The sequence below is a fragment of the Mauremys mutica genome, chromosome 7, assembly GCF_020497125.1.
Source record: "Mauremys mutica isolate MM-2020 ecotype Southern chromosome 7, ASM2049712v1, whole genome shotgun sequence".
Taxonomy (NCBI): Eukaryota; Metazoa; Chordata; order Testudines; family Geoemydidae; genus Mauremys; species Mauremys mutica.
The window spans coordinates 20937896-20956036 of NC_059078.1; the positions used below are offsets into that span (position 1 = coordinate 20937896).

The 18141-nt window shown below is 47.4% G+C and overlaps 1 protein-coding gene across 6 annotated transcripts in view; it reads right to left on the bottom strand.

The window, feature by feature from the left end:
• LOC123373646 overlaps nucleotides 1-18141 on the bottom strand; it is an 85699-nt gene that overhangs the window by 9966 nt on the left and 57592 nt on the right. For 2 of the 6 annotated variants that reach the window (XM_045022681.1, XM_045022683.1), the window contains exons 28-31: nucleotides 16863-16894; nucleotides 13618-13640; nucleotides 9947-10021; nucleotides 8843-8985 (exon numbers count right to left, since the gene is read on the bottom strand). In XM_045022681.1, the coding sequence (XP_044878616.1) occupies nucleotides 8843-8985; nucleotides 9947-10021; nucleotides 13618-13640; nucleotides 16863-16894 (273 nt within the window). Of the gene's footprint in view, nucleotides 1-8842; nucleotides 9065-9946; nucleotides 10022-13617; nucleotides 13641-13959; nucleotides 14056-16862; nucleotides 16895-18141 lie in introns of those variants that run through there. The other 4 variants (XR_006580797.1, XR_006580798.1, XR_006580796.1 and 1 more) reach the window with 4 other exon arrangements.

Below are 18141 nucleotides of genomic sequence, written 5' to 3' on the forward strand. Positions count from 1 at the left end.
ATCTGAGCGAGGACCAGGTTTAAATCCCAAGTTGGAGTAGGATGACGTACCGGCGGGTACAGATGGTCTAGACCTTTAAGGAAGTGGGCAACCATTGGGTTAGAGAAGACGGACCGGCCTCCTATGGCGGGCCGAAAGGCCGCCAGAGCCGCCAGGTGCACCTTCAGGGAAGAGATCGCGAGACCTTGACCTTTCAGGTACCAGAGGTAGTCGAGGATGGTCGGGATGGGGACCAAGAATGGGTTAAGACCTCGCTGGTCGCACCAGAGTGCGAAGCGTTTCCACTTCGCGAGGTAGGTAGAGCGCATCGAAGGCTTTCTGCTTTCGAGCAGTACTTGTTGCACCGGCAACGAACAACCCCTTTCTGCGTTGGTTAACCACTCAGGAACCAAGCTGTAAGATGCAGCGACTGCAGGTTCGGGTGACAAAGCCTGCCGAGGTCCTGAGTGATGAGGTCTGGCCATAACGGAAGGGGAATGGGATCCCGAACTGACAGCTCGAGCAGCAGGGTGTACCAGTGCTGTCTCGGCCAGGCCGGAGCGACGAGTATTATGCGGGCCCTGTCCCTCCAAAGCTTGAGTAACATCCGGTGTACGAGCGGAAACGGGGGGAACGCGTAGAGGAGGGGATCCGTCCATGGTAGGAGGAACGCATCTGAGAGGGAGCCCGGAGCTTGACCCTGGTACGAGCAGAACCTGTGACACTTCCTGTTGGCCCTGGAGGCAAACAGGTCTATCTGGGGAAACCCCCACCTCTGGAAGATTGTATAAGCCACATCTGGGCGAAGGGACCACTCGTGGGAGGCGAAGGACCTGCTCAGATCGTCGGCCAACGTGTTCTGCACCCCTGGCAGAAAAAACGCTTCTAGGCGAATCAAGTGGGTCACGCAAAGATCCCATAGGAGCATCGCTTCCTTGCAAAGCGGGGAGGATCGGGCTCTGCCCTGCTTGTTCACATAAAACATTGCTGTGGTGTTGTCTGTGTACACCGCTACACAGCAGCCCTGCAGGTGGGCCAGAAAGGCGAGACACGCCAAACGGATCGCTCTCAGCTCCCGGACGTTGATGTGGAGGGAGAGCTCCTGGGCTGACCAGAGACCCTGGGTGTGTAGGTCTCCTATGTGAGCACCCCATCCCAGCGCCGAGGCGTCTGTGGTCAGGGTGACAGACGGGCGAGGAGGGCGGCATGGGACCCCTGCGCAGACCATCTCCGGATCCAGCCACCAGGTGAGCGTCTGGAGAGTGGGCTTTGCCACCGTCACCACCATGTCTATGGGGTCGCGATGGGGGCGGTACACCGATGCCAGCCACATTTGGAACGGGCGAAGTCGCAGTCTTGCGTGCGCGGTCACAAACGTGCACGCTGCCATGTGACCCAGCAGGCGCAGGCAGGATCGCACCGTTGTTGTAGGGAAGGCCTGCAGTGTCCGTATGAATGAGACCATCGTCTCGTGCCGAGGACGAGGTAGGCAGGCTCTGGCCAAATTGGAGTCGAGGACCGCTCCTATGAACTCCACCCTTTGTGCTGGAATTAAGCTGGACTTCTCGGCATTGATAAGCAGGCCTAGAGACCGGAACAGATGCAGAATCTCGGTCACCTGAGCCGCTACCAGCTCTTGGGAGCGACCACGAATCAGCCAGTCGTCGAGATACGGGTACACATGAATTCGACGACGGCGGAGGGCTGCGGCCACGACCGCCATACACTTGGTGAACACTCTCGGTGCGGTGGAGAGTCCGAAGGGTAGTACCGCAAACTGGTAGTGAGCTTCGTTGATCACGAAGCGCAGGTAGCGTCTGGGGGGGGGGGGTAAATTGTCACATGAAAGTATGCATCCTTCATGTCGAGGGCGGCAAACCAGTCTCCCGGATCCAAGGAAGGAATAATGGTCCCCAAGGTCACCATACGAAACCTGAGCTTGCACAGGTGTCTGTTGAGCTCCCGGAGGTCTAAGATGGGACGAAGGCCTCCTTTCGCCTTGGGGATGAGAAAGTATCTGGAATAGAATCCCCTGCCCCGCCTGCTGCGAGGCACCTCCTCTACAGCACCCACGCTCAACAGAGTCTCGACCTCCTGTAAGAGGACTTGCTCGTGAGAGGGGTCCCTGAAGAGGGACGGGGAAGGTGGGTGGGAGGGAGGAGGCGAAACAAACTGCAGGCGGTAGCCGTGCTGGACGGTGTTGAGGACCCAGCTGTCGGATGTTATGGAGCACCACGCCTGGAGGAAGTGGGAAAGGCGATTTGAAAATAATAGGGATGGATCCTGGGGGGAGAGTGGTGGGTCGTCCTCGGGCGTCCCATCAAAAGGCCGGTTTCGGGCCTGGAGGGGCCTTGGAGGGGCATTGGTTCTGGTTACACCTACCCCCCGACGGCTTGCGGCGGTAGGGGGCCGTCCGGCGATTGTTAAATGGCCTAGACCTGGCCTGGGCGAAAGGCCGGTAGGGCTGCTGCCGGAAAGGCCGTCTCTGGGTGGCCAGCGTGTGCATGCCCAGAGTCCGGATAGCAATCCTCCCATCCTTCAGGGTCTGAATTCTCGAGTCCGTCTTTTCTGAGAAGAGACCCTGTGTATCGAATGGGAGGTCCTGGAGGGTGTATTGGACCTCCGGCGGCAAGGTGGAGGATTGCAGCCACGCAATGAGCCGCATGGTTATTCCGGAAGCCATAGTTCTGGCTCCTGAGTCAGCGGAGTCCACGGCTGCCCGAATTAGGGTCCGGGAGGCTGTCTTGCCCTCGTCCAGGAGCGCCGAGAATTCCTGGCGGGAGTCCTGTGGGGTCAGCTCCGAAAATTTTCCCAGGCACCCCAAGATGTTAAAGGTGTACCGGGAAAGGAGCGCCATTTGGTTCGCTATGCGGAGCTGAAGGCCACCCGCTGAATAGATTTTTCGCCCCAAGAGGTCCATGCGCCGCGACTCCTTAGATTTTGGCGCAGCGGCCGGCTGCCCATGCCTCTCCCGGTCGTTCACCGATTGGACCACGAGAGAGTCCGGAGTTGGGTGCACGTAGAGATATTCGTACCCTTTGGGCGGTACGGAATATTTCCTCTCCACCCCTCGTGCCGTGGGGGGGACTGAGGAGGGCGACTGCCAGATGGTAGCATTATTCCGCTGTATTGTGCGGATAAATGGCAGTGCTACTCTCACGGGGGCTTCCGCTCCCACGACATCGGTGACTGGGTCATCGACCTCTTGGACCTCCTCAATGGGCAGGTTAATGGCCTTCGCTACCCGTCAGAGAAGGTCCTGGTGTGCTTTCAGGTCAATAGGCGGGGGTTTGGATGGTGATGCCCCTGCCACCGCCTCGTCAGGTGAGGAGGAAGAGGAGTGTCCTGGCAGTACCTCGTCCGACGTCTGCTCTGCTCTTGGGCGATCAGCTGCCACTGCCTCCTGCCCCAATGCCGGGCCGTGAGGCGAGGTGGTCTTTCCCGTTGGAGACGGGGGGGGGCCTGCTGACTGTGGCCTCCGGCACCGAACGCTCCGTACCCGCCTGCCTCGGTGGAAGGGGAGGCCCTTGCTCGTGTTGGGCCCAGGGAACCCAAAATCCCCACCGTCGGGGTCCATGGAACTGTCCAAGAGACTCTGCCCTGAAGTCTACTGCACTGCCCTCAGGGGAAGCAATGGAGGGCTCACGAGAAGGCCAGGGGGGAGCTGTGGCGATTCCCGAGCGGACGACCGATGCCGGCGTCAAGTGTCCTGCCGGTGCCGAAGGTCGGTGCCGGTCATCGCGTGACCTAATCGGGGAGCGGGACCTGCGCGTGGTACCGGGAGGTCGACCGACGGCGCCGGGAGGTCGACCGGCGGTGCCGGGAGCTTGACCTCGAGCGCGAGCGGCGGCGGCGCGAGTGGCTCCGGGAGTCTCGGTGCCGAAAGCGATCCTTGGAACCGGACCTCCTGCGGTGCCGGTGACTCGGTGACCGGGAGCGGGACCGTTGCCGGGAGTGCGACCGGTACCGCGATTGAGAGCGGTGCCGGGAGTGCGACCGGTGCCGAGACAGGGAGCGGCGTCGCGATGTTGACCGTCTTCCGGATCGGGACCGGCGCGGCGGCGACCGTCTCCGAGAGTGGGACCGGGATCGAGACCGAATCCTGGAGCGCCGACCATCTCGCTCGTCCGGGGAAGGAGGCCGCATCATCAGTGGTTTGCTCATTGACTTAAGCGCCCGCACCGGCGGTGCCGGGGGCCAGAGGCTCGGAGCTTCCGCGAGCTCAATCAGCTCCCTCGCCGTCGCAAACGCCTCAGGCGTGGACGGGATCCGCAGCTCCTCCTTGGTGGGTACCGGGGAGCTGGGGGGTGCCGGACTCGACGGCCCTTGCGGCGCCGGAGTCGACGGCACGGTGCACTGTCTGTGCACTGCCTCAGCCTGAACCGTTTTTGTCGGAGGCGGCTGGGCCAACGGTCTCTGCGGCTGCTTTGCAGAGGCCGTCTTCGGCGCCTTATGCTTCCTTCCTGGGGAGAGGGAGCGGTGCCAGGACTTCGGTGCCGGGTGTCGAGGGGCCTCCGCGGCACCGGAGCGGCTCGGTGCTGCCGGTGCGCTGCTAGCCGAGGAAGGTTTCGGCGCCGGTGGAGTTGGCGCCAGAGGCTGGAGCGAAGCCTCCATCAGCAGCTGTTTGAGGCGAGAGTCCCGCTCCTTCCTCGTTCGGGGTTTGAAGGCCACGCAGATCGGGCACTTGTCAGTCCTGTGCGACTCCCCGAGGCAGCGGAGGCAGGAGTCGTGCGGGTCACTCACCGGCATGTGCTGCTGGGAAGCCGCACAGGGCTTGAATCCCGGTGCCCCGGGCATAAGCCCGCACCGGGAGCGGGAGAAGAGGGCTAACCCCTCTAATTCCCTACTATACTACACTATACAACTATATTTACAACTACAATTACTAACTTAACTAACTACTAACAACTATATACACTAAAGCTATGGAGAACGCTAGGGCTGTGGAGGTAAGAGAGCACTCCACTGTTCCTACTGGCCGTCACGGGCGGGAAGAAGGAACTGAGGAGCGGACGGGCCGGCTGGGGTATATATCCAGCGCCATACCGGCGCCACTCCAGGGGGCGCCCAGCCGGCCCGCCGGAGTTGCTAGGGGAAAAATGTTCCGGAGAGCCGTGCACGCACAGCGCGCACACCTAAATGGAATGCATAGGAGCAATCACTCGAAGAAGAATCTAAGATGTTGCTATTTAACACAAGAAAGGAATTCAAATAAGTGAGTTTTAGGTTGACCAGGTCCCTTTAATTATATTACATTCTGACACAGCACAAAGGGTGTCTCTGGGCCAAAATATCTGTGCTGTTGAAAGTCTGACTGTTCTTTCTCTTTGGGAATAAAAACTTTTTATTGTTATATAATCTTATTTGGATTATTTTTGAACATGCATCAGACAGCTAATTACGTTATTAAAGGTGAGTCAGTCAATGTTTTGTTGATTTTTAAAATCCATAATTTATAGTCTTTGATCCTACAAAAGCCTCACTCAGGTTAGTAGTCCTTATGACCCAGATTTTTCAAAGGTATTCAGGCATCGCTGCACTCAGTGTTGCAGTGCCTAAGTGATTTAGGAGCCTAAGTCTTATTTTCAAAAGGGATTTTAGGCACTTCAGAGCCTAAATCCAATTGAATGGTTCCTAAGTGTCTAAATCTCTTTTGAAAACGAGTAAGGCATTGATCACAGCAATGCCGACGTGTCTTTAAATGCCTTTAAAAACCTGGGCCTATGCGAATAGCCCTATGCACTCCTATGGAACTACTCAAATAGGAAAGGGTTTGCAGGATGTGGCTCTTAGATTGTAAACTACTTGGAGCAGGGCGCTGCTTCGTTTAACTGTAAAGCACCATGCACAGCTATGGCAGAACTAAAACATAATTATAAAAGAGCAATACTGTAGAAATAACAGATGATTGTATATATAAAGTAACAAACCAAGGTTTTTCCCATTCCCCAGGAGTTAATCTAGGAAATTTATTCTACTGATTCATCCACCAGTGGTAACTTGAAAAGTGCTGTGACACGCAAGCAATAAAAGATCCAAACCTTAGCTTTGTCTAGTAATTACAGAACTAGAGATAGATCCTCAGCTCTGCCAGGATTTGCTCCATTCTAAAAGCAGAACTTATGCATAACCCACATACTTAAGGCTACCCTTGGAAGAGACGCCCTTACCAAATAAACCAAGGCAACGAGTTTTTGGGCAGTAGTGGATATTTACTTCTGACTCCATGATTTGGCTTTTATACAGCACAGATTAGGTAACAGAAAGGAGCACAAAGAGCAGAGCCAGTAAAACTCGACTGTTTCATTCTGCAAAAACTCACTCAACATTTTCTTGGGTTTTAATCCATGTGGGTTAACAAATGCTCCTACTCCCCAGATTTAGAGCTGAGTTTGGGGTTCAAAGAAAGCCAAAAGCTGACAGTAAAGCTCAGTTTCACCTATTCCCATATGGAAACCAGGCAAAATTGCAAATTTCACCTAGTTTTGATGTCAAACCATAAATCAACCCAGGTTTGTTCACAAGGTTTGTGAATTCTAAATTAAACCTCCCCCCCACCCCACCCCCCCATCCCATGATGCTGGCCTGAATTTTGAGCAGGCAACAGAACCAGGCAAGTTTAATGCGGTTTTCCATGTCATTTGGGAAGATTTATTATATTTCTACTAGTACTATTTCCATGCCAAAACCACATGGGATGAAGAGAAGGGAGAGAATTAGTGAAACTGTTCTGGAACAAGGTGACATGAGCCTTGCATACAGAAGATTTAGCTTATCCTTTAAAGTGGCAGCACAAAGGCTGGTAGGCTTCAAATGAGCCATACAAGTTGTGTTTTGGTTGGCCAACACATTGCTCTCTGCTCTGCCTGCTGCTGGATGTCTTCATATGGATAGGTAGATTATTAAAATACAGTACTCAACAGTCCTGTCCTTGGAGCACTTGACAGAGCAGAATTCTTTTGTATGTTTCAATACACTGATTGAGCCTAATAACAAAGCAGAGTGGAAGGATAATGCTATGTGCCTGTGACAAGGGACCCAGTAAATGCAAAATACCTGGGATAAGGAATCCAGTACTCTGGACTGGCAATTGTACATTGTTGTCTTCGTTTCAGGACAACTTAAATCATTTACAGAGTCAGAAGTGTATATTTTTATTTTTAAGGTATCTTTATGGTAGGGAAGTTTGTGCCAATTATTTGCTACTACAGTGCTGGTTTAAATAGCATGTTTTAGAGCAGTATAGACAATAAATCAGCTGGACAAGGCAGGAGTTGCTGCACAGAATGTCTGAATCAGAAGTTCCCAAAAAAATTATTTTAGAACTTAATGTTCACCACAAAAGGAGAGAAACTACTTATTTTCCTTAGTAACAAGCTGTGTTGTTAGCCTGGACAGTAGTAAAAATAACTAAAATACTACAAAAAAGGAAAGGGTGTGTGTCTAAGTGTAACTATCACTGCCTCACCCAGTACAATGGGAAAGAAATTAACTGGGTGGACCTACATTCCAGTAGCAACTCAGAATGACTACAGCTTTATATCTGTGCCTGTAGGTGATCATGAGAATGGTGGGAGAATCAGATGCCGCATGAAAGAAGTAAGATGAGACAATGCACACAGAAAAAAAAATAGAAACTTTTTTTGTAGAAGGAATTTATCTTCATGTCTTTCTAGAAAAGATTCAGCATGATTTCTGAGCCTGAAGGGCACAGTGTAAATAGCAGAGATGGGTTCAGACAGGAACTTCTGATCCAAGGCACCATCCAAACTTTGGGGAAGTTGGAGAATCAGAGATGAATGTTGCAACTTGGGCTTTTCTCTGAATTGTGAGGAAGTTTGGATTTGGATCAGATGACTCTGCTCCATCTCTAATAATATGGGGAATGAACATCCCACTTTTACAGGGGCATCCTGATGTCCAGGCCTATTGAAACCATTGTTTCATTTGAATTCACAATGCAGCCTGTCTGCTACCTGAGTCTCCAAAGCAACCCCCTTCTCTTGCACTGTTGTCCTTCCATAAAAAAGGAACTCAGGGCTCTCTTGCCTCTGTATGTGGCCTACATGATATCTTTCCCTGTTAAAATTTATATTCTTAGATGTTCAGTGGAGATTGTTGGGTTGCTTCAAATCACCCAAGAATCAAATAAACGGCTCCCAGACTCCACTGCACACCAGTGCATGGGCTGTACACTAGAGAAGAGCTGTGCTTGGGCCTAGCACAGAGACTGTTGGGTTTCAAGTTCTTCTTTAAAGTAGGAAGTGGATTCTGATAATTTTCAGAGTGGAAGGGAGAAGGTCAATGGTGGAGAAAGGGAAAAGCTGGTAGACTAGAAAAAAACGAGATCTGGAGAAGCATTGTGGGAGGTTACATGTGAGTATCTACCACCACAATAAAGCACCCCAACACTATCCTTTCCTATCAAGCCCCCTTTATATGCTCCTTAGCAACAAGTGCCGCGGAATGGACTTCCCTCCTACATTTCAAACCTTCCCACTCATCCAAATGATTGTCAGAAAAGTGAATGTAGGGCTGGCTGTGTACAGTAACTCTGGGGACGTCAGCCTTATGGAGAACTTGGTGCTAGTTCCAGGCAGTCGTTTTACAAATTCCAGGGGTCTGCTTTGCTCCACACTTGAAATGAAGATTTTCAAAAAGTTAGTGCAGGCTTAGAAAAATGTCACCCATCATTTGCATCAAGCCATAAATATGATGCCTAACACTATCAGTTTCAATTAGAGACATACCTATGAAAATAGGCATATTTTGGGTGCTGATTTCTCCTTATTAACAAGTTCTTTCCCTACCTACATTTGTCCCATGTGTAAATATTACATGTTATTGGGAATAAAGGCCTTACATTGCTGGGAAGTGGCTGGTCGAGTACAGAACCAGTGGCTTGTTGGAAAGTGGAGATGCTGCAGTTTCTGGAGCTCCAGTATTGCTCGCTTCTTCTTTGCATGCTCAGTCCTTTCATTTTCTTTTCTTCTCCAAGTCTCCAATCTGGAGATAAGACAGAGACACGTGGTATTTTCAGCTACGATGCTTGTACACCTGATCTTATCTTCTCAATTCTCCCAGCCTGTTCATAATAACAAGGGGCTAGGATTAGATTAGTGAAATTCAGTCTCCTTACAGACACTATGACAGGACCATGTGCTGAGAGAGCCATTGCCCTTTCTGCTTCTGCTACACCTACATCACAAATGAGGTGTTAGAATCTGGATGTTCCTCTGTCTACGGGCTATGGTCAGGAAGAATGGGTCTTGTTGTTCGAGTACAGGACTAGAAGTTAGAAGAGATGGGGTCTATTTCCATCTCTGCCACTGACTCTCTATGCGATCTTGGCAAATCACATAGGGCGCAATTTTCAAAAGCAGAGTCTAATTTGTTCCAAGCAAGACAACTGCAGCCCTCATTGACTTCAGCTGAAGTTGTGGGTGCTCAGCATCTCTGAAAGTCTGGCCCCAGACGGCTAAAGTTGGGCACCCAAGATTAAAGGTCACTTTTGAAAATGAGAGACCTAAACTCATCCGTACTACCTCAGATCCCCAAACAGCGAAAATAATGCTGGCCTATCTCACAGGGGTGCTGCAATGTCAATGGTATGGTTTGAGAGCCACAGATGCTAGAGTAAAACAAGGTATTTTCCCCCTGGAGGATTCTGTTTAGTGACTGGCCCACTATCCTGAAAAGGATGAACTTTGGTAGCTATGAAAATAAATTTGGTCATAAAGGGACAAATTATTTTACTAAACATCACTACTTGTCTCAGGGTTCTACAGTATTCAGCAAAAACCTGTTCCTCTTAGCATTAACTTTAGGCAGAAGCTCTCTGAGGTAGGGACTATATGTTTTGTTATGTGTTTGTACAGCACCTAGCACATTCTGGGTATTACAACAAAAAAAACAACAGAAGCAGCATTAGATATTGTAACATGGCTTAAGGTTCAAAATACTGCACCTTACTAGGGCTTTATCACTCCAGGTCACATTGTTACCATCTTTCTGTTGATAAGTTTTCTTACTCAGAAAGGTCCTAGGGAGAAAAATTCAGCATGACTCCACTGAGAGTTATAATCAAGGCACCAACAAATATTTTTAATATAGAAATGTAGAGAGTATATTTTGAGTCGTTTTGTTTGTTTAAGAAATTGACAGAATCAGGATGCACTAAGAGAAATGTTCTTTTTAAGAAGTTTTTATTTTTCTACTTCTCAAATAAAAAAAAACTAATTTTCTCTCTCTCATAAGGATCCCTCTCTCTTTATCTATGTTCATTTTGGAATGGCAGCCTTATTAAGTTAGTGAAAAAGACAGCATATGATGTTTTATAAAAACCCCATAGCCACTCACTCACCTTTTTACTTTGTTAATTTCCAGAGTTGCTTCTTCTTCCTGGTTGCACAATGTCACTTGAGGCAATACTACTATAAGCTCATGACATGGACAGGCCATTCTAGGTGTCTTTACAACCCTGCTCCCCCAATCTGACCTGAATCATCATTGATGTTTGACCTTACCAGGGGCTCTCAAACCATTAATAGCTCAGCAGAGACAGTGTGCGCCTGACAGGTTTTGAGAATGAAAATTGGGTGTTCGAGTAATTAAAATAAAATCTGATCATCTAACAAGGTCTTGTTTAAAGGTGGCACAGTAGCTTGTACAAACAGCAATTCAAAGGCCGAGCTGGCAGATCAAACCTTTACAAAGGTTCAACAGAAGCCGTTTTCATGTCCAGCTCCCCTGCACTCAAAGGCAGGGTAGAGCCGCCCTGTATTATTTGTCAACTTTGTATACACATAGTCACCACTGTTACCATTTGATTCAAGCAGAGGGAATGAGGTGTGAAGACCTTGTCTCTCAGGAAACTGTTCAGGTTTGTAAGGAGATAAGCATATTCAGTAAGAGCATTTTGGAGCAGAAGGTAACAGAGTAAATGGCACTAAACAGAACTGGTTCTTTAAAGTGTGAGTGCTCCTTTTAGCGGTATAGAGCCTATGGAGCTAGGGAAGCTAGTTTTTATCTTGCTTTACAGATTATCTGCTAAATGATCAGCTATATGTTGATGGCAAGATTTTTATACCAAGAGATGATATAAGAGGCAGATAAAAGCTTGGTTTTCAGATCCTCAGGGTTTGGAGTAATAGCTGTTAGAAAAATCACCTTTTGATTTGCAAAAGGAACACATTTGATCCAGGAGTCACTGAGAGAGGGAGTCAATACAGAACAGCATAAAATTTGTTATTTACACAAAGTCATTTTAGTTTTTAATGCTAACAGTTTTATAGCTTCTAGTTCTAACAGAAACATTTCTCAAATAGAGCACACTTGACTTTAATCCATACACTGTTTTTCTTGTTTCTTTGGCTACTGATAAAAAACACTATGTTTAAATACGGGCCACACAATCCAAAGTGAGATTGTATGGCTCCACAAGGATAAATTCCAACCCGGCAAATGGTGCACTTCAAACATAAAAGATCAGCTGCTGGGTTCTGGTGGGGAGGGAGACTCCCACATGATGCTGTCTCTCTTGTATGTGAGGGGATGAAAAAGATTGTAGCATAAATCTCACATGGAAAGTCATGAGCCTTCAGTGTAGAATGACCCCCTAGATGTTTTGTTTAGTAGGGTTTTCTCATAGCATCATTACATCCCATTCCTTATGGCCACATTCAATATCAAAAAAGAGAATTACAGTAAGACTGCAAATTCTACAGGACAATATCCTAGCCACTGGGTTATGAGGTATTCAGGGGTGGAGCACTCTCAAGCTCTTCTGCTGAAGCTGTTCCACTGCACATAAATGATTAGTCACTGGCACAGGGCATAGATGCTGACTCTGGAAAAAAAATTGTGGATGGTCACCCCACCAAACAGCTGTTTGGCCATGCCACCAAACAGCTAATTGGCAGCTGCTGCCAAACAGATCAGGGAGGTGTTTGGAGGAGGGCAAAGAGCAGTGGCAGAGGGGCACAGGCCTCAGGGCAGAGCACCCCCAGGGAAAACTAGAAGTTGGTGCCTGTGGCACAGGGTTTTAAACTTGGGCCTCCTACTTTCTAATGAGTTCCCTAGCAACCAGGCCAGAGAGTCAATCTCACTCTCTGGCCTATGACTATGGCAGTCTCTGAGCTACCCCTCCATATGAAAAATTAGGCTGATTGTGACTGGTTCCTTTACAGCAAATCAGGTGTGCCCCTATGACTCCTTTGACCAAAGTTAAGCACCATGCTACGGTTAAAAGTACAATCCCTCTGTTTGAAAGACAGTATTTGACCTTTCAATACTCACAAGAAATTCTCACAAGTAGGTTGGCTACTAAGGGCAACATTGTTCCCCAGTTTTATAAGCATGATGCTCTCAGGGAAGGCTGTTGTTGTTCATCATTCTTTCCCCTGAGGCTGTATCTTGGAGCTGCAAAATCATGTCTAGAAGACCATGCTGTGGTGCTGCTGTCCAAATTTGCTATTCCATCCCCTCTCTACAAATACCTCCTTTTTGTCACAAGGAGCACACTAGCCTCAATTAACTCACTATCTCTGTGTCATTTAAATGACCCGACAAGGAAAAGTAGACATCCTCAAGAATAGGATTCCCGTGCATTTCAATACAGTGCTGGCTCATAAGAACGAAGCCTAAAAGCAGGGATCGCAACCAGCACATGCGTGCCCATGAACCAAGATAAAGCTAGTATGTTCACAGAAAGAGGGGAGAACATGCCCCATAAGGACCAGGCTGTGTCTAGCCCAACAGGGCAGTGTAAGAGCCAGGCCCAATCACAGCCCTTCTGTTTGGGGAAGGGTGTCCACTGTTTCCTACACTACTGGGAGTGCAAATATAGGAGGTATGTGGTCTCCTGGAGTTCCCCCCAGATGATGTAGCTCTGCTTGATCCAAACATGGGCCAGTCCCTAAATGGCACCATTTGGCCCTAAATTCAGCAAGGTATTTAAGCACCGGCCTAACTTTAAGCACACAAATAGTCCCATTGGCTTCAATGTTTGTAAGAGTACAGTGAAATGAAGGGGAGACACCCCAAGCTGGAGGAATTCATTACACGGTGAAGAGGGAAGAGAATGGTTTTGAACAAAAAAATGAATACACTCTTTGGGGCAAGACTGTCTTTCTCTTCTGTGTTTCTACATTGCCTGGTGCACTGGGGCCCTGGTCTATGACTGAGCCTCCTGGGCACTATGATAATACAAATAATAAATAGTAACAATGAATGATCTGTCTCCCTCCCCACCTGTTTCACTGAAGTGTCTTTCCTGCGCTGCAGGCATAGCCAGAAACATACACAGAAGAGGGATGTTGGTTGAAATGCTTTGAAACACTGTCACAATAAGAACAATTTTCTCTAGGGAATGAAATCAGATTGCAAAGTTATTATCTGTCTGCTGAAACATGAAAAGAATATGAATGAGATTACATCTGGCCCTGGGTATATAAGAGAGAAGAAACAGCCTTAACCGGATTCAGTTTTCCTTCAGTGTCCTTCTAAGAAATTTAAAATCCCAAAGAAATCCTGAATCTGGCTAGATGTCTCATAAAAGAAACCACATTCTTGCCTAGCAGAAACAGCTTGCCTTTGATTATTTGGAAACGCATGATTTAATCATTCCATTATGCATACCTTTTCTCAGCTGGTGCCAGAGCCTGAAACAGACAGAGACAAGCATTAGATAAAACAACATGATGTCTAGCTAAGGAGACTGGAGTCAATGGGTCCAACCCTGCATGGGGCTGAACATCCTCAATTTTATTGACTTCTCTGGGAGGTGCGGGTGCTCAGCACTTCCCAGGAGGTGCTCAGTATTTAGCAAGATTGGGTTTAAAGGGAGCCCTCTCCTCCGAACTGATCCCAGGCTAGATGTCTAAAAATCGTTATCTTCTTATGTAGCTTCCCTCCCCCAAAGATCCACAACATGCAAAAAGACCCATGGGCAAAATGACTAACAAGCCACTGTTCACTCACTTTGCCTTGGCTGGGGCCCATCCCCCATCACTTGTCTGTATAGTGCCCACCTAGTTTATGAGATCTTCCAGGAAGGGACCTGGTCTTCAAACCCTTCTGTAAAACACAGAATGCGCTGTTTGCACCGTACAAATCATAAATAAATTAAAGACTAATTCCCCTTTCTCCACTCACAGCCTGCTAGTCAGTGACAACCCACAACACGGTGCTTTGATTAACAGCAGGCAGTTCATCAGGTGCGGTTAACACACAGTGCTACAATTTTTCCTGCTTGGAATACCTGGTATGCTCCCATCTGCAATGCCAGATCCTTTCCCTTGCTAACTTTAGTGGTAGAGCACAGCTGAGATGCAACCAGGGCCCAGGCAGGCTTATACCAAGAGAAAAAGTTTATTATATCCTTTAACCTCATTGCTGCTAAGAACACTTGAGCTTCCTGGTCTCTGTGGCAATATGCTCTTTAGCACACATGACACATCCATGTTTACAATGCTATGTTATTGCATGAATGGGGAACTAGCAAATGGAACATGTGGCTACAAATCCCAGCTTCCTAATTCTTCTGCTCTATGCCATTATGTTTTGGCAGCCATTTTAACCAAATGACCTCAATTGCTAATGAAAAGAAATAATCACTTATTTAAATCCAGCCGGGAATATCCACATGAGCATCAGCTCATGAAAGATGCCAGTTTGACAACACTGGGAACCTTATCATCTCTGCAAAGGGTAAGTACAACATAAGAAGCAGCAGGACAAACTTCTCATACAATACCCCTAGCTAATGTGCCTCAACCAGCAATCTGGTGTTCTAAAAGGGAAAGGCTCTGTATCTCATTCCCAAGCTCCTACATTCAACCCTTAGATGGTGTTTAAAGGCAACAGACTATCAAGGAGGGCTTAGTTCCCTGACATGTCAGCCAGATGCAAAACGTGCAGAGTATGCCTAGTACTCAGGTGTTTATTGCAGATATCATTAACAGTCCTTGCACACTGGGCACAGGAAGAAACCTGTCCATTTACTGACAGAAGCAGCAATTGCTCAGAAGCTGCAGAGAACAGAAATAATCCCAACCTTTACAAACATTAAAAAAAAAAAAAAAGAATGCAAAGCTGCACAGCAGCATGGTTCTGAAAATGAACTGAATGACTTAGCTAGACCTGAGATCAGCGTTCTGTGTCTTTCACACAGGAATCATGAAGGAATCAATAGCACTCAATGCAGAGCAACGAGCTGCCTTTCTGACATTCATTTAGGTTTTGGTAACGTTGTCAGTTCTAACTCCACACATGCAGAATCCTGAACTCAGAGCTATCAGTTTTCAACAAGAATATTTTGTTTTTTAAATGAATGTTATGTATCATTTTGAAGCCCAAACGTGCCTCCAGCCCAGGATTTTGGATCTCAAATCATGTTGATATTTAAAATGAAAAGCATTTAAGTTCAACTTTAAATTACAATGTGGAAGGGCTGCAGAAAAGCCTCTTTCTGCAAGCACTGCTGAAACCAAAAGAGGTCCTCTTCCTAACAGGCTACAGCCGCTGGACTTGAATACATAGGAGTCTGGGAAAAGGGGCTTTAGTTCTGGAAACACTTTCCCCTCTTGGTCTGAAAGAACCCAAATCTGTTGATCCTCTCCACACAATGTAAATCCCCTTTATTTGAGCAGACTATCTCTCTAAAGTAGTTACCTGGTACCCATTACTGCAGCATCTAAACACCTCATCTCTTTCATGTATTTCTTCTCACAACAACCTTGTGAGGTAGGGCCAGGGGCGGCTCCAGGCCCCAGCACGCCAAGCGCATGCTTGGGGCGGCAAGCTGCGGGGGGCGCTCTGCTGGCGCCGCGAGGGCAGCAGTCAGGCTGCCTCCAGCGGTTTACCTGCGGAGGGTCCGCTGGTCCCACAGCTTCGGTGGACCTCCCGCAGGCGTGCCGGAGGAAGCCTGCCTGCCGTGCTTGGGGCGGCAAAATCCCTAGAGCTGCCCCTGGGTAGGGCAGGGCTATATTATCTCTGTCTTATAGGTGAGGAACTGAAGCACAGACATATTAAGTACTAAGTAACTTGCCAAGGATTACACTGCTCCTCATTGCTGCTAAGAACACTTGAGCTTCCTGGTCTCTGTGGCAATATGCTCTTTTCCACTCCATACATCTGATGAAGTGGGTTATAGCGCACGAAAGCTTATGCCCAAATAAATTTGTTAGTCTCTAAGGTGCCGCAAGGACTCCTCATTGTTTTTGCTGATACAGACTAACATGGCTACCACTCTGACACAGATAGTTTGTGGCACAGCAAAGAATTAAACCCTGTTTTCTTGAGTGCTAGGTTAGAACCCTAACCACTACTCCATCACTCCCACATAAGTACATTTGTTATTTTTATCAACTCATGTTGAGGTTGAATCAATTTCTCTTTGATTGATATTGGCTCCCCAGTTCTTGCATGTTTCCGGTAAACATGCCCAGATAGATTATTACAGATAAACAGCAAGAGTGCTATTAATCAAATGAATTACTGACTCCAGGACCAGTAAACATCCACTACAATCAGAATGATCTTGCAAATAGGTGCCAAGCCAATTTATACCACCTCAACAGCAACCTCTATAACCAGTGAAGCTGGAGCTCTGGTGGACTCCAAAGTGAATCTGTCCAATCCATGTCAGCAAGGACCAGGGTGGCATTGCATGGATCCTTGTCTAAGGGAACTGGGTTTTAAACTGGAGAAACACAATCTTCAGGGAGTCAAACAGGAAACACTCTGGGGTTCTTAAAAAATCTGAACATGCATAACAGCAATACCATGAGTCATATTTCCAAAGCATGAAATTCTGGTCATAAAAGCCCTTGGAACATATTCCTAGTGATAAATGCACCCCGCCCTCCTTGTTTATCACATACCTCAGGTGGAGGAGTAGGAATCATTTTCTCTCCTGGCACAGAGAGGGGAAAAAAATAGAAAAATAAGTAGGAGCCAACAGGACAAAAGATTTTATAATCTCCAGCTACTAATGTTACTTGCACGTTTCTTCTGCCTTAGCATTTCTGCCCTGTCTCGTTCCCCAGCATATCATTCACAATAGTGCATAAACACTGGCCTGACTTTTTAGAAACATAAAGCACTGAGTGTGTTACTCTCCATATAAAACAAATGGCATTTTTGCTCATGTTATCACAAAAATAGGGATGGGCCCAAAAAACCTCAATTTAGAATTGAAATCCAAACATAGAGATTAATTTTGCAGCTGGTCCATATTTTTATAATGGACTGAAATAAACATCTGGAATGAAACACCCCTGAACTTTGGTGTGCTTGAAAATCCTGATCCAAGTTTTTCATCTTGGGACCACCTCTACTCTGACCGCCTCTAATACAAAATGTCAGTGATTCTACATGTACAAGTGCATTTGAATCTCTCCAAACATGAGATGCTAGCCAGCCAACTGGCCTATCCAGGAAAATAAGTAGTTTGCTGCTTGCAACAGTACACACAAAAATGGGGCGGGGGATGAAGAGTGGGGAACTTCATGCCCTTTGGGGGCTATTACTGGAAGCTCTACTTTCAGGAGATAAAAGGGGATTAACCCAGAGAAGACACAGGTAGACAACATTTAAGCAATTGAACAACTCAATACAACATTAGTCCAGGCAGGAGTCTATTAACAGTGTCTGATGGAAGCAATTGTATTATTTATTAAACTGACAAGATCAATCGGCTGCTTTATACCAGTATAAAGAGAGCTATTGTACTTTCATGTCCTTTTAAACACAGAGAATAAAGTGTTCCCTGGGGTGCTTTCATGAGCTCCCTTCGATTGAGAGTTCTTAGAACATTTGATATTGTCAGAGATCAGCTTGCCAGAATCCCAACTGGATTTGCACCTTTCACAAAAGAAATGAGGATGACAGCAATTGTAATTAAAAGTAGGCTGGAGGATGAAGGACCTTTCCTGATGAGTACTTTACACAGTACCTAAAGGCTAGGCTGTCAAACCTGGGGGAACTGACCTGCTTTTACATCGTTGGCAAAAATGTCAGAATTGGCATCATACTATCAGTAACTGATGCCAAGATGTTGTTTCTCTTCTCAGAGTGCTAATTTTGGGGAGATGTTTGTGCTGCTTTATAGAATGTCAGCAATACAAAGGAACAGAGTACTGCCTAACTCTGAGAAGTAGA